The sequence below is a fragment of the Brassica napus genome, chromosome C4, assembly GCF_020379485.1.
Source record: "Brassica napus cultivar Da-Ae chromosome C4, Da-Ae, whole genome shotgun sequence".
In the NCBI taxonomy this organism is placed as follows: domain Eukaryota; kingdom Viridiplantae; phylum Streptophyta; class Magnoliopsida; order Brassicales; family Brassicaceae; genus Brassica; species Brassica napus.
Window position 1 is genome coordinate 8,432,177 of NC_063447.1, and position 15,160 is coordinate 8,447,336.

At 37.9% G+C, this 15,160-nt stretch overlaps 1 protein-coding gene across 2 annotated transcripts; it reads left to right on the forward strand.

The window, feature by feature from the left end:
* The first annotated feature begins 34 nt into the window (after window positions 1-34).
* LOC106375832 (callose synthase 10) lies at window positions 35-14,253 on the forward strand. Of its 2 annotated transcripts, XM_048754592.1 has the most exons (50): window positions 35-469; window positions 623-720; window positions 930-1,096; window positions 1,208-1,319; window positions 1,501-1,611; window positions 1,717-1,842; window positions 1,929-2,018; window positions 2,102-2,199; window positions 2,279-2,396; window positions 2,717-2,845; window positions 3,251-3,327; window positions 3,410-3,488; window positions 3,751-3,843; window positions 3,926-4,028; window positions 4,134-4,257; window positions 4,348-4,534; window positions 4,614-4,666; window positions 5,001-5,061; window positions 5,162-5,243; window positions 5,547-5,596; window positions 5,753-5,839; window positions 5,949-6,034; window positions 6,177-6,204; window positions 6,701-6,798; window positions 6,891-6,972; window positions 7,057-7,217; window positions 7,353-7,473; window positions 8,170-8,267; window positions 8,365-8,455; window positions 8,546-8,706; window positions 8,799-8,908; window positions 8,991-9,125; window positions 9,270-9,338; window positions 9,419-9,584; window positions 9,926-10,034; window positions 10,164-10,283; window positions 10,567-10,682; window positions 10,772-10,855; window positions 11,079-11,191; window positions 11,329-11,381; window positions 11,474-11,650; window positions 11,726-11,773; window positions 12,134-12,292; window positions 12,404-12,517; window positions 12,614-12,702; window positions 12,816-12,974; window positions 13,085-13,187; window positions 13,278-13,397; window positions 13,513-13,563; window positions 13,655-14,253. In XM_048754592.1, exons 1-50 carry the CDS (start codon window positions 262-264, stop codon window positions 14,072-14,074), a joined length of 5,694 nt encoding a protein of 1,897 aa, XP_048610549.1. In that variant the 5' UTR covers window positions 35-261; the 3' UTR covers window positions 14,075-14,253. The 2 variants fall into 2 exon arrangements, with proteins under 2 accessions (XP_048610549.1, XP_048610550.1); XM_048754593.1 differs by lacking the exons at window positions 1,208-1,319; window positions 1,501-1,611; window positions 1,717-1,842; window positions 1,929-2,018; window positions 2,102-2,199.
* Window positions 14,254-15,160: the final 907 nt, after the last annotated feature.

Consider the following 15,160-nt stretch of genomic DNA (forward strand, 5'->3'; position numbering starts at 1 on the left):
AATACCGTAATTTCCTTGGCTCCACCTTTTTCTTCTGTCAAATCCACTTTTGTTTTTTTTTTCCTTTAACATCTTTTATTTCTGAAAACCCACTATACGAAGGAATCTTCATCGACTCGTTTATTCACAGATCCGACACAATACCGCATACCCCGGGTCGGGTTTTCGTGCTCCAGCCGTTCGTTCCTTCACCTTCTTCCTGCTTTCACCCCCATGCTGGCTCAGCCAGTTTAGGGCCCGAGCTTTGATTTTGAATCGAGAATGGCTAGGGTTTACAGTAATTGGGATAGGCTGGTTCGAGCCACCTTGAGAAGAGAGCAGTTACGAGATTCAGGCCAAGGCCATGAGCGTGTCAATAGCGGACTCGCCGGAGCCGTTCCACCGTCACTTGGCCGAGCTACGAACATCGATGCTATCTTACAAGCTGCTGACGAGATTCAGGCCGAAGATCCTAACGTCGCGAGGATCCGTAAGTTTTTTGTGTGGGATTCATTGATTTTGAAAGTATAGCGTTGTTAAGGAGAACCGATTACGCGTTAGGGGTTTTTGCTGTTGAATGAGTGAGAAGAAAGTGATTGTGATTGTTTTCAAATTGATTAAACTCTGCTTTTGTGTGATGCAGTGTGTGAGCAAGCGTACTCTATGGCGCAGAACTTGGACCCTAACAGTGATGGTAGAGGTGTTCTTCAATTCAAAACTGGTTTGATGTCAGTGATTAAGGTATTTTTCATCTTCTTGACTTTAGTTTGTCAATTAATTGGTTTAAATGCATCCTTAATCTATGGTTTAATTATGATTGTTGCTCTCTGGTTACCTTTTTATGTGAGATTTAAGGTGGAAACATCATTCTTTCGTGGATTTTTTCTTATGTTATGTCAATTGGTGTGTTTACTTGTTCTGAATCGAAGGGGTTTTAATTAATTTTGCAGCAAAAACTTGCCAAGAGAGATGGCGCTTCGATAAACCGTGATCGTGATATTGAACGACTATGGCAGTTTTACCAACTTTATAAAAGACGGCATAGAGTGGATGATATCCAAAGGGAAGAGCAAAAATGGAGGGAATCAGGAACAGCTTTTTCGTCAAATGTTGGGGAGTATGTGCTTACTTAATCCTTGTGGTTTTCTTATTTTGAGACAGTGTTTGGAATCTTTGGGTCCTTTTTGATTGACCAGTGCTTTTTTTCTTCTCTCTCCCTCTTTCATAGGATCTTGAAGATGAGGAAGGTCTTTGCCACATTGAGGGCCTTAGTTGAAGTGTTAGAGTTGCTAAGCAGAGATGCAGATCCAAATGGTGTTGGGAGGTCTATCAGAGAGGAGGTACTTCTCTTGTAATTCTAAAGAAATTTAATCTGCTTCACGCTTCCTGTTTTGGTGATGCCTTTCGAAAGATCTTACTGAATGGTTATAATTGTTTCCTAATATCACTGTATCAGTCATTGGAAGTTGTCATCTTATATACTTATCTTATATGAGCTAACTGAGTTGTTTATGTTTTCAGCTTGGGCGAATTAAAAAAGCTGATGCAACTTTGTCTGCGGAACTAACTCCTTACAATATTGTCCCTCTAGAAGCGCAGTCCATGACCAATGCAATAAGTGTTTTCCCGGAAGTGAGTCAAACAAGAATGAAAACTACTATTTTCATTTTTCTTGTTAGTATTTTTTTACCTGCCAAGTTTTTCTTGCTCATGAAAGACTCTTTTGTCTTTGTTTAGGTCCGTGGTGCGATTCAGGCGATTAGATACACTGAACATTTCCCTAAGCTTCCTGATGATTATGAGATTTCCGGACAACGTGATGCAGACATGTTTGATTTATTGGAGTACATCTTCGGGTTTCAGGTACACTGTTATTATTGTATCAAAATCTTCCCCTGTTTGCTGTTGATTCTTCTCACTTACACTATTTTTATTGAACATTATCTCAGAAAGATAATGTAAGGAACCAAAGGGAGCATCTGGTTCTCACACTTTCAAATGCACAATCTCAGCTCGGTTTACCCAGCCCCAATGACCCAGTGAGTTCTTCCTTTTGACAACAGTCCTGATTGTCTCGTTGGTGTAGTGATTGTCATCTTAAAATCGTCACCTTTATGTGTAGAAAATTGATGAGAAAGCAGTCAATGAGGTTTTCTTGAAGGTTTTGGATAACTACATCAAGTGGTGCAAATATTTGAGGATACGCCTTGTTTACAACAAGTAATTTTTTGGTCTAGTTCTGATTTGAAAATGGTGGCTTAATTTATGTAAATTGATCAAATTTGAGTTTCTCTATTAGGTTAGAAGCCATTAACCGGGACAGGAAGCTGTTTCTTGTTTCGTTGTACTTCCTAATCTGGGGTGAAGCTGCTAATGTCCGGTTTCTTCCAGAGTGTATCTGCTATATTTTTCACAATGTAAGATACCATCTTACTGTTAATTACATACCGACTTTCCGCTATCAGTATACTCATGTTTTGTTTTCTAGTTGCTTAGTGAATATATATTTTTATTTTTTTTGTTAGTGCTGTTATGCTGTTCATAGTTGTTTTTTCCTCCTGTAAACCACACACAACCAAGCCAAGAAGAGACTTGTCAGCACTGCTGTAGCATTTGATTCCCTCTGCATCTGGCTCTTAGTTTCTTTTAAAGCACCAGCCTGACATGATTTAATTTAGAAAGGACCCTTATCCTGGAACGACAGATCTTTTCACACGCAGTTGCTTTTGTTTGTTAGATGGCCAAGGAATTGGATGCAAAATTGGATCACGGAGAAGCTGTCCGTGCTGACAGTTGCTTAATTGAAAATGGTTCTGTATCATTTCTTGATCGAGTTATCTCCCCTATATATGCAGCAATGTCAGCGGTGAGTCCCTGCTATTACAATCATTTCTGTGCATCATAACTTTTTTTTTTCTTAATTAGCTTTCTTTTGACGGTTTCTCACTCAGTTATTGGTATGTTGTTATTGTTCAGTATATTTAGTATCCAAGATTGTGTATTAAACTTCCATATTACTTATAATGCTTATTGTAGCATCTCCTAGCAGAACTAATCAGGTTCTTGACATAGTATCCAAGTGTTTCTGGTTCTGTGTTTGACAGCACATGCCTACTTCGTTTTTAAGTTTAGATCTTATTTCTATGTTTTTGAGGAATTCGTAACATGCTATCTTTGAAACTTGAAAGGTGGATTTAAGGGTGTGTTTTAATGGATATGCTACATGGTCGTGCAAGATCTTAACTTGGTTTTGGAATTGATATTCATGTAGGAAACTCTTCGAAACAACAATGGGAAAGCTGCGCATTCTGAATGGCGGAATTATGATGACTTCAATGAATACTTTTGGTTTGTTGTTCGCTGATATTTTTACATTTGTGAGTATAGTCACATCTCGAGGAGTATCCACTAACTGTGTTGTTATATTCAGGACGCCTGGTTGCTTTGAGTTAAGCTGGCCTATGAAAACAGAGTCAAAATTTCTAACTGGGCCCAAAGGGCGGAAAAGGGTGAGTCTTGTTCATGCGGCTTCATTTTTTATGAGTTCTGCTCTGCTTAAGAGTTATTTTTCTCTTCTATGTCTATATAGGGAATTTCTCCAATGAGAATTAGTTTCCAACCATTTTAATTATAAACCACTGCATATACTTGTCAAGAGTCATTTTCATTTTCAATACCAAAGATGTCTCAGCTTCTTCTTCTATCTTCTTCTTTCATTTCCATGTGTCTACAAAATCTTTTGACATCCATTTTTCTGAAATTCAATGTTAGACTGGTAAAAGCAGCTTTGTTGAGCATCGGACATACCTTCACCTTTTCAGAAGTTTTCACCGACTTTGGATCTTCATGGTTATAATGTTCCAGGTTGGTGTGGCAATTACGAACAGTATTCTGCTTAATTTGATAATTCGACTTTAATTATTATTGTTATTTTACCTTTCTTCAGGCTTTGGCGATTATAGCCTTCAGGAAAGAGCATCTCGATAAAGATACTTTCAAAATCTTGCTCAGTGCTGGGGCTACATATGCTATAATGAACTTCATTGAAAGTAAGTTTCTCTGAATGACTCTGTTACCATCAGAAAACTCAGAATCAGATTGTAAAGTTCTACTGTACCTTGTTTTTGAGCATTACTTGTTTGTGATCTATGCAGGTTTTCTTGATGTTGTACTTATGTATGGCGCCTACAGCATGGCAAGAGGAATGGCTATATCCAGGGTGTTTATTAAGTTTTTCTGGTGGGGCTTGGGCTCAGTATTTGTGGTATATGTTTATGTGTACGTATCCAATCTGTCTACTTCGAGGTATCTCTTCTTGATAAAATTTGTATGCAGAACAGCTAAACTATTGTGAGAAAATTATTGCAGGCAAGTTCTGCAGGAAAGAAATAAACGAAGCTCAGATGAGTTCTTCTACCGCTTATACGTTCTTGTATTGGGTAGTTATGCCGCTGTTCGCCTCATCTTTGGACTTTTAGTCAAGCTTCCAGCATGCCATGCTCTGTCAGAAATGTCAGATCAATCTTTCTTCCAGTTTTTCAAGTGGATATATCAGGTATTCATTCAGTAAGACTTCAGATATCATAAAAAGTAGCATAATGAAGCACATTGTTGACGTTTGTTCTCTCTTTCAGGAACGTTACTTCGTTGGCCGTGGCCTCTTTGAGAACATGAGCGATTATTGCAGGTTTTGAATACCTACCTTTTCAAACTATAGATAATTACCAAAAAGAATTCGGTACTCATTGGCTAGTTGAAATACATTTGCTTCATTTAAAATAAGTTTTGGAACTCGAATAAACTATTGGCATATATGATTAGTTAGTAGGGGAGTTGGCTGTTGAGAGTAGATATCCTGAATGTCTGTGTACCAGTTTCACCTGATGTAATTCGTGAGTTCGCACATAATGATTTAGTGGCTTTTAGATGGTTACAACTGATTTGGACTCTTAGAAAAATTTCGTATTTACACGCACGGTTCCAGAGTTCGGTTTATTCAAACTTTTTCCTGTATTATTCAGGTATGTGGCGTTTTGGTTGATTGTCCTGGCCTCCAAATTCACGTTTGCATACTTTCTCCAGGCAAGGATGTTTCTACAGCTATATATTTTTGCTACTGTACATATTTAACTAAGCGCATGTATGATAATGCACTGACGGTTAAACCTTCTTCATGTTGCAGATCAAACCACTTGTTAAACCCACCAAGACGATCATTGATCTTCCTTCGTTTGAATATTCATGGCATGATATTGTCTCAAAAAGTAAGTGCCTGTACACATAGGTACTCAATCAAAATTATTTGCTGGCTGTTACTTGGCTTAATATAAATATGATGTGACCAGAAACCTTAACATACAACTTAGTAACCTGGTAAGGTAGCCATGCACTTAACTCCTATTTGGCCTGCTTCATTGGCTACACGAGCCTGTGGAACCTCAACGAAGAATATTAGTTTTGTATATGATCAACTATAGTACTAACTAGAACCTGTTGTTGAATGCCGTTTGTGCCGTCTTTCAAAATGTTGCTGACATCTATGGTTCTGCGCATTATAAAATTGGCAGGTAACGATCATGCGCTGACCATTGTTAGCTTGTGGGCTCCAGTTGTGTGTGTGAGTATTTACCTTACTGTTCCTCACAATTTCAGAGGTTTTGATGGTCTAAGATCTCGTTGTTACCTTTTTCTTTGAAGCCTGGTTTTCTTTCGTCAGTTATTTTTAATAAACTTGCGGGCTGAAGGTAACTAATTGTGGAATACTAATGTCCAGATATATCTTATGGATATTCATATATGGTACACACTCTTGTCTGCTATCATTGGTGGTGTGATGGGAGCAAAAGCTCGTCTAGGCGAGGTACTGTTGAATACTAGTCTACTGGAATGTTCTACTATTCTTTCAAGAAATGTGTTACTCTTCAAATTCTTGGTCCCTTGACTAAACATGTTCAGTTTGTCTATTTTAGATACGCTCCATTGAGATGGTTCATAAGCGTTTTGAGAGTTTTCCAGAAGCTTTTGCCAAGAACCTTGTCTCTCCTGTTGTAAAAAGGTTATAATTTGGATCTATTATGATTACTAGTTTACAATTTCCTTGACACAAAAAAATAATTTTTATGATTACTAGTTTATGCAATGTTTTGTCTGTTGGGCTCACTTCAAGGTCTAAACTCTGTTGTAATTTTATATTTCAGAGTATCGTTCGGCCAACATGCTTCTCAGGTTAGTAATAAGTTTAACTATTTGTCTCATCACTTGGTGTTTTAAGAACTATTCTTGCAGGCCTCCATTGTTAGTTCTTTGTCCAAAATTGGCTCAGCGATCTTCTATTGAGTTTTTGGGCTTTGTATCTGTTGACAGTGGGAACTGATAATGTGTTCGCAAAAAGTAGATGTTTAAACTAACTGTTTTGGCTGCACTGAACTTTCCTTCCTATCTTATGCCTGTTACTCTACACTTAATAGGAAAAATAAAGTAGGTGATGCTTGTGATTGTATCTGGAAATTTATTTGCCTACTGTTTCGTTCTCTCCTAATACTTTTTCGTAAATGTACCCCTCCCCTTTTTTATACTTCATTGGTAGTTGTGCATAGCGCTGACTGTTATCTTACTGTTTCTCTGTCTATTGCTTCCTTTGTGTAGTGGAATTTTTATATGTTGATTACCAGTCTATAACTTCTTTTTTCAGGGTAATGATATATTCCGACTGTGTTTGCAGGATGGTCAAGACATGAACAAGGCATATGCTGCAATGTTTTCCCCTTTTTGGAATGAGATAATAAAAAGCTTAAGAGAGGAAGATTATATAAGCAACAGGTTAATACATATTTCTTGCTTTCCTATTCTTTCGTTTATTTGCCATTTTCTGCAAGGTCTCTAACTTATACTTTTGAGTACTGTGATTATAGGGAGATGGATTTGCTTTCTATACCCAGTAACACGGGAAGTCTTGGACTAGTCCAGTGGCCCTTGTTTCTTCTCTGCAGTAAGGTCAGTTTGTTTTAAATTTCATCAGGTGTGATATTGTTCTCTCCTGTGTGAATTATTCTGAATTCCTTCTGTTTTTTTTCTCAGATTTTGGTAGCCATTGATTTAGCCATGGAGTGCACAGAAACGCAGGGTGTACTTTGGAGACAAATATGCGACGATGAATACATGGCGTATGCTGTTCAGGAGTGCTATTACAGCGTTCAAAACATATTGAATTCCATGGTTGATGGTGTAGGGCGACGTTGGTACAGTCTTTCATTTTGTTTATTTTCAACGTTTATTCTACATGCGAATTTCATATTTTGCTAACCACAGATCGATGTTTTTGGAATTATACTTGTGACACTTCAATTTATGCCTCGTTTTCACACTGGTAATAGGGTGGAAAGAGTTTTTATGGAGATTAGCAACAGTATACAGGAGGGTTCCCTTGCTATAACTCTGAATCTTAAGAAGCTTCAGTTGGTCGTTTCCAGATTTACGGCATTAACTGGGCTTTTGGTACGCTTCTCTGGCTTAATTCTGTGACTAGTGCTCTTTTGTTTGAAAGTTTAAACATATTGGATGTACTAAGCCAGTTATGCCAAACGTTCTAATTTCTGTGAGATAATGCTGTTTTCAGAAATTCCTAGATATATCCTTGCAAATTGAATCATCTCTTGCTGCTTAGATGTACCAAACCAGTTTTTGTTTTTACTGTTTTTCATTTTCTGACGTTGGTTTAATAAGCACTAAATGTGGAGAAGAAAGATTTTCCCTGTTGATCCTACTAGAACCTGGGCACTCTTAGACACTCTTTCTTTACCTTTCTCATCTGTTTTTGTTTGTATCCAACAAGACTTCTTTCTTTTCCTTGAAGAGTTATGATCTTTCTTACAAAAATTGTAAGCTGTTTAATTTTCTTAGTCTATTTAGTAGGTCTCTGACTTCCCTTTTTCAGTTCTTATTGGATCGAAACAAGCTTCTCTTAAATTATATCTTTCCTTCTATCATGGATTTTAGGTAGCTTAATTGTGTCAATAAGTACTACCGGATATATGTTTTTAGTAGAAGTGTCTTTACATCTGATATTTTAAAATCGTACTCAAATTGTAACTGGACATGTATATATACTATTGGTTGTTATAATTTCAGTTGTTTCACCTCGTGTTTGCTTTGGTTGCTGAACATTCTCTATGAATAAATGACATGTCCCAGATTCGAAACGAAACTCCAGATCTTGCAAAAGGTGCGGCAAAAGCTATGTTTGATTTTTACGAGGTGGTCACGCATGACCTTCTTGCAGAGAATTTGAGGTATATTGGAACGATTACTTGCTCACACAAATATCAACCTGTATTGGAAACCGTCCTGAAGAAAATATCTTACGGTTTCACTTATGTATGCATCCAGAGATCAGCTCGATACATGGAATATTCTAGCACGGGCTAGAAACGAGGGGAGTCTCTTTTCTACGATTGAGTGGCCTAGAGATCCAGAAATTGTAAGCCCCTCGAGAAGAAGCAAGACGGAAATTCATTCCAAATACTGATTTTGTGGTCTTATGCAATAATATTATTTTGTATATTTGCAGATAGAGCAGGTCAAGCGGCTACACCTTCTTCTTACTGTGAAGGATGCTGCTGCTAATGTCCCAAAAAATCTTGAAGCGAGGAGAAGATTGGAGTTTTTTACAAATTCTTTATTTATGGATATGCCCCAAGCAAGGCCCGTTGCTGAAATGGTACCGTTTAGGTATGTATGGTAGCACTTGCCTTATATTTTAACCTATTTTGTTTTGTTTCCAATAGATTAATATAGCTTTCTTAAATTGTTTCTGTGAACAGTGTCTTCACCCCATACTACAGTGAGACAGTTATCTATAGTTCCTCAGAATTGCGAAGCGAGAATGAAGATGGGATATCTACTCTCTTTTATCTTCAGAAGATATTTCCTGGTAAATAGATACTACCTCTGGGCGTGTGAGGTCGTTTCTTAGTCCATAGTCTTCAGCTGAGATCTCTTGTTTTTGGATATAGATGAATGGGAGAATTTCTTGGAGAGGATTGGTAGGTCTGACTCAACAGGGGATGTAGATCTTCAAGAAAGTGCAACTGATGCTTTGGAGCTTCGGTTTTGGGTATCTTTTCGAGGCCAGACTTTAGCAAGGACAGGTTAGATACTATCTATGCTAATCATCACTCCTAATATAGTTTCGTAAATAGAAAGAATTACGTTCATTACGTTTGGGTTTTAATGTGAAAATTTGGTTTTCACGCTTGAATGCCTGATTCAAATTTGTTTTTCTGGACCTAAAGTGCGAGGAATGATGTATTACCGAAGGGCGTTGATGCTCCAGAGTTTCTTAGAAAGACGAGGCTTGGGAGGTACTTGGTTTCTAACTTTTGTTGCAGTATTACCTCATGGGAAAGGCGTGTTCTGTAACAGCAATTTTTTTTTGCTACAGTGGATGATGTTTCTCTGACCAACATGCCACGAGGGTTTGAAGCATCACCTGAAGCGCGAGCTCAAGCAGACCTGAAATTTACATATGTTGTGTCATGTCAAATTTATGGGCAACAGAAACAGCAAAAGAAACCAGAGGCTACTGATATCGCACTTTTGTTGCAAAGGTATGCATTATTTTTTTCCCACCAATCATTTGTATTTGTTTATAAATTTTGAGGCTATAATCATTCTTTTTGTCATAAAGTTCAATATCTTATAGAACGGCTAAATAGTATTTCAGTTCGTCCCATTTTCTGTTGATTGTTCTTTGGTTGCCGAGATACTAGATTGACCTGGAACCTTGCAGATTTTCTATTTTACCTGCAATCATTTTTTTTTTTTCATATGTATGAGTGAATATGAGTTTGATACAGGTGCTATCTTTATATTCAGTCTTTAATGGAACATCTTTTAGTGATATCATCTTACAGAAATTCTATTAATCCATATTTACTGTCGCAACTAGATTTGAGGCACTTCGAGTCGCCTTCATACACTCAGAGGATGTTGGTGTTGAAGGGAAAAAGGAATTCTATTCTAAGTTAGTAAAAGCTGACATTCACGGAAAAGATCAGGTACATGATATTTCTGTCGAGGCTTGCAGTGGTTAATTTGGAAAGATGGTTTTGGTCCAATAAATAGTGCTTATTTTCCTGATCTGGGTAATTATATACAGCATACAATAAGTCTCACTTTTTCTACAGGAAATTTATTCAATTAAACTTCCCGGAGATCCTAAACTTGGGGAAGGAAAGCCTGAGAATCAAAATCATGCGATCGTTTTCACTCGTGGAGAAGCCATCCAGACCATAGATATGAATCAGGTTATTCATCATTTTCTGTCATTGCATTAAAATTTAGCGTTGTAAAAGTTGTGTGTTTGAGTGAGAGAGTCGTATTGGAATTAAGCTAAACCTGTCATACATGCTAGGATATTAATTGTCTTAGATTCCTAAGTTCCGCTTTTGGCCATCATTACGTGGCCAATTGTCACTTTTCTTCTCCCATATAACAAGGATTGGTAAAATTAAGTAGCAGCAATATGCTGGCGTCGTTCATATTGTAGCACTTTTCGCTGATCCACTATATTCCTATTTTTGTCTTCAGGACAATTATCTCGAGGAGGCAATCAAAATGAGAAATCTACTTGAAGAGTTTCATGGAAAACATGGAATTCGACGTCCTACCATTTTGGGCGTTAGAGAGCATGTTTTCACGGGAAGGTTTGGAGTCGTCTCCTTGATAAATTAGTTGTTATGTTCAATATTTTATTGTTTATCTCATTTACACTGATGTTAAATTGATATTGCAGTGTTTCATCATTGGCGTGGTTTATGTCCAATCAAGAAACCAGTTTTGTGACTCTGGGTCAACGAGTCTTAGCATATCCACTTAAGTGAGTATACTCGCTTCAGACATTTAACTTACCCAATAGGAACATATTTCATTTTAAATCTTTTGTTGTGGAGCTTGTACATGTTTTAGCATTCTCCTCATCTATTTCCATTACTTGATTCCGGTTTTATTACTTGTTTCCGGTTTATTGGATTGTTTTAATTCAATCTATTCCACCTTTTAGTGACAGCTTAGTTTTAATCTGTGCAAAACTAATCTTGCAGAGTTCGAATGCACTATGGGCATCCAGATGTGTTCGATAGAGTATTTCATATAACTCGCGGTGGGATCAGCAAAGCATCCCGTGTTATTAACATCAGTGAAGATATATATGCTGGTATGCGTAGTATATAGGTTTATTCATTACATAAATTTTGAGTCGTTACTGTAATATTTTTATGGTGTGTGCAAATTGTTTGTAATACACTCGGTGTTACCATTTCTGACTGAGCTGAACTCTGTAATATTTCGTAGGATTTAACTCGACACTTAGGCAGGGAAATATCACCCACCATGAGTACATTCAGGTCAACGACTTTTTACATTTAATATGTTTTTACTTGACTGGTATCTCCCGTCGATCTGAAAACCTGATCTATATACATCTTCTTTCATGTAGGTTGGTAAAGGAAGAGATGTAGGACTCAACCAGATTGCCCTATTTGAAGGGAAGGTAGCGGGTGGAAATGGAGAACAAGTTCTTAGTAGGGATGTCTACAGGATTGGGCAGCTGTTTGATTTCTTTAGGATGATGTCGTTCTACTTCACAACGGTTGGGTTCTATGTCTGCACAATGGTACTTTCCTTCTCTAGTGTTCTATACTTCTGTTTCCTTCATTATCATGTAGTAAAACCTTTCTCTTTGATGCAGATGACCGTCCTTACTGTGTACGTGTTTCTCTACGGAAGAGTGTATCTGGTATGTCATAGAGCCTTTTTCTTCATTGTTCTTCATTATGAAATGAGAGTAGTAATTGCTCTCTCCAATGTGGAGAGTGGCAAATGCTTAATCTCTTAAAACCATTTTGTTTACTGCAATTTTCAGTATCGATACTGTTATTTTTGTTTGTTGTTCTCTATAGAGCGTACTGGTCTATGTAGTAAGCTTTAGTACATGTGTGGTACTCCATAGTACTTGGCCTACCACCTTTTGAGAATTGAAAGCATCTGTGCACTGATTTCACTTTTGTGTGTTTCTTTTATTTGTTAAGTCACTTCTTATAGTCATGAAGCTTTTGACATACTTCATTCGAGATGATATACTTTTTGGTCTTTTCAGGCCTTTTCGGGTTCTGATCGTGCAATCTCAAGAGTAGCCAAACTCTCTGGTAACACTGCACTGGATGCTGCGCTCAATGCACAGTTTTTGGTCCAGATTGGAGTCTTTACTGCGGTTCCTATGGTTATGGGTTTCATACTTGAACTTGGGTTGCTGAAGGTTGGTCGACCAATTCTCTATGTTTTGTTTTGCTTACAAAATAGAAATAGCTTTCAGAATGCGTGCTCTTCAACTGAAGTCTCATGAAACGTAATGTTTTTCATGTCACAGGCTATTTTCAGCTTTATTACGATGCAATTTCAGCTGTGCTCGGTCTTTTTCACATTTTCACTTGGGACAAGGACTCATTACTTTGGACGTACTATCCTTCACGGTGGTGCAAAGGTATTTTTCCTTGTATACATGAAAATAAACATTTACCTTCTTTCTGCTTGTAAACTTTTCCAAACGCGTGTTCATTTTTTTTTGTTTTATCAACAGTATCGAGCTACTGGCAGAGGCTTTGTGGTTCAGCACATCAAGTTTGCGGATAACTACAGACTCTATTCCAGAAGTCATTTTGTAAAAGCGTAAGTCATCTGCCATGCTCTGCTCTTGATGTTCACAATTGTAATAAGAGCTTCCAAAGTTCAATATCAGATACCATGTGAACTGGCTGATGTTAACCTCTTTCTCTGTGCAGTTTTGAAGTAGCTTTATTGCTTATTGTCTACATTGCCTACGGGTATACGGATGGAGGTGCTGTCTCGTTCGTTCTGCTTACTATCAGCAGTTGGTTCCTGGTAATCTCCTGGCTGTTTGCACCGTACATCTTCAATCCATCTGGATTCGAATGGCAAAAGTAAGTAAAGTTCCTATTGTTTGGTCTTCATTCTATTCACTTGATTACCTGTGGTGCCACATCTTAAATTGTGTTCAATATTGACATTTAATTTCACCTGCTTGATTTAGGACCGTCGAGGATTTCGATAACTGGGTCAGTTGGCTGATGTACAAAGGTGGAGTAGGAGTAAAGGGAGAGCTCAGTTGGGAGTCGTGGTGGGAGGAAGAACAGGTTTGTTCAATATTTTTTCTTCTTTAGTGTATTTGCTATTGTACTCTATACCTCACTTAGTTTCTGTAAATATCATGGGTTCCTTCACAGATGCATATCCAAACATTAAGAGGACGGATTCTGGAGACCATTTTGAGCTTGAGGTTCTTCATGTTTCAGTATGGCGTCGTGTACAAGCTCAATCTCACTGGGAAAGACACCTCATTTGCGGTAAAGCTAACTTTTGATTCGCTTGTATTTAATTCACTTTAATCGAATATTTGAAAATTGCTATGCATACCTTACTATGATTGCAAGAAAGTTAATTTTGTTTTTTGCTTTGCAGATATATGGCTACTCATGGATAGTGCTGGTTGCAGTTGTGCTTCTGTTTAAGGTATGTGCTAAAAAAATTCATCTCCAGATTTGATGTTATATTTTCCAACTCATCCGCTAACATTTGTATCATTGTCTCTTTGTCACTTCAGCTATTCTGGTATAGCCCCAGGAAGTCGAGCAACATTCTACTGGCTCTGCGTTTCCTTCAGGGAGTGGTTTCTCTCACATTTATCGCCCTCATCGCTTTAGCCATTGCGTTGACAGATCTATCCATTCCAGACATGTTTGCATGTGTACTCGGCTTCATCCCGACAGGTTGGGCAATACTGTCATTAGCCATCACATGGAAGCGATTGATCAAGCTGTTTGGGTTGTGGGAAACAGTCCGCGAGTTTGGACGTATTTATGATGCTGCGATGGGGATGCTCATCTTTGCTCCCATTGCTCTCCTCTCCTGGTTCCCGTTCATCTCGACTTTCCAGTCTCGTCTCCTCTTCAACCAGGCCTTCAGTCGTGGACTCGAGATCTCCATCATCCTTGCCGGAAACAGAGCGAACGTTGAGACTTGAGAGGTTTAGTGTGTAAATGAGCTTTTGTAGAGTTTGTTAGAACATCATTGAAAGCTCGCTCATCGACATTGGATCTTTTTTTTTTTAATCTCTTTAGAATCTTGTTTGTGTTTCTTCTCTAGCTTGAATCTTGTGATATCGAGTTTTGACTATGCATTGATTGATGGTGACTTACTTCAGTTTGTGTAACGGGATCCTTTAATTTGGCTTCATCGGTTCTTACACACGTTTAAATCACTTGTCAAGATCAGAAAGGCCCTCTCTATGATATTATAAGAACCTTAAAGGATTTCAACATTCAGGTTTGTGCATGGTTTTCTCATATTTGTGAGATGACTTGTTAATTTTGCAATCTGATTCTGTCGGGAGATCCTCGACTCAAAGCAAGGAAGTTGCATTGATTACTCGTTTAAGAGCAGAGCTTGAACAACCTCTTGAGTGGTAATTAAATGTTTTACGGCACTTAACTTCTAGTCACAAACTCTGTTGAGTTTTATCAGGAAAAGGACGGCCACAAATCTTCCATCACATTGCACTTGCCTGTTCTTCTCGGTGACTCAATCCAATCACACCATTCAAACTCACAGCAAGACCTTCCTTATCATTTTAAATTCCATGAATCAATGTGATTAACAGTCTGAAATTGGAAGACTGATAATTTGGAGGTTAAATAAGTGATGATCAAGTAAGAAGACAAGGTCCTGAGAAACAAGTGAGGTGTACTTTGATGGTTTGGGAGTGAAATATTCAGAATTGAGAAACATCAGCTCATCTCAGACACACAGCAAGAGTATATGACGTTAACGCTTTAATATATATATGGTTCGAGTTTGATTGTAAGTTTAGTAAATGAGAGTGGTTTGGTAGAAAGAAGAAGCTAAGCTAATGATTCAAGTCTTTGTATTTGTACAGGGCAGCCCTAACCTTTGATTATAATAGGGTTAAAATAGGGCTGGGTTAAAATAGAGTTGGGCTTATAATAAACAGAATAGAGTTGGGCCACATCCCTAATAGGGCTGAGACGTCTTTGAGAATGGTCCTTTGTCTTCTTCTCTTCTATTAAATGGGCCACGTTTAAGCCCGATA

Coding starts and splice junctions, on each gene's coding strand:
- LOC106375832 (XM_048754592.1), top strand. CDS start 262: ATGGCTAGGGTTTACAGTAATTGGGATAGGCTGGTTCGAGCCACCTTG. Junction 3,844..3,925: donor TCATGGTTATAATGTTCCAG/GTTGGTGTGGCA, acceptor ACCTTTCTTCAG/GCTTTGGCGATTATAGCCTT. Junction 6,035..6,176: donor GTCTCTCCTGTTGTAAAAAG/GTTATAATTTGG, acceptor TTTATATTTCAG/AGTATCGTTCGGCCAACATG.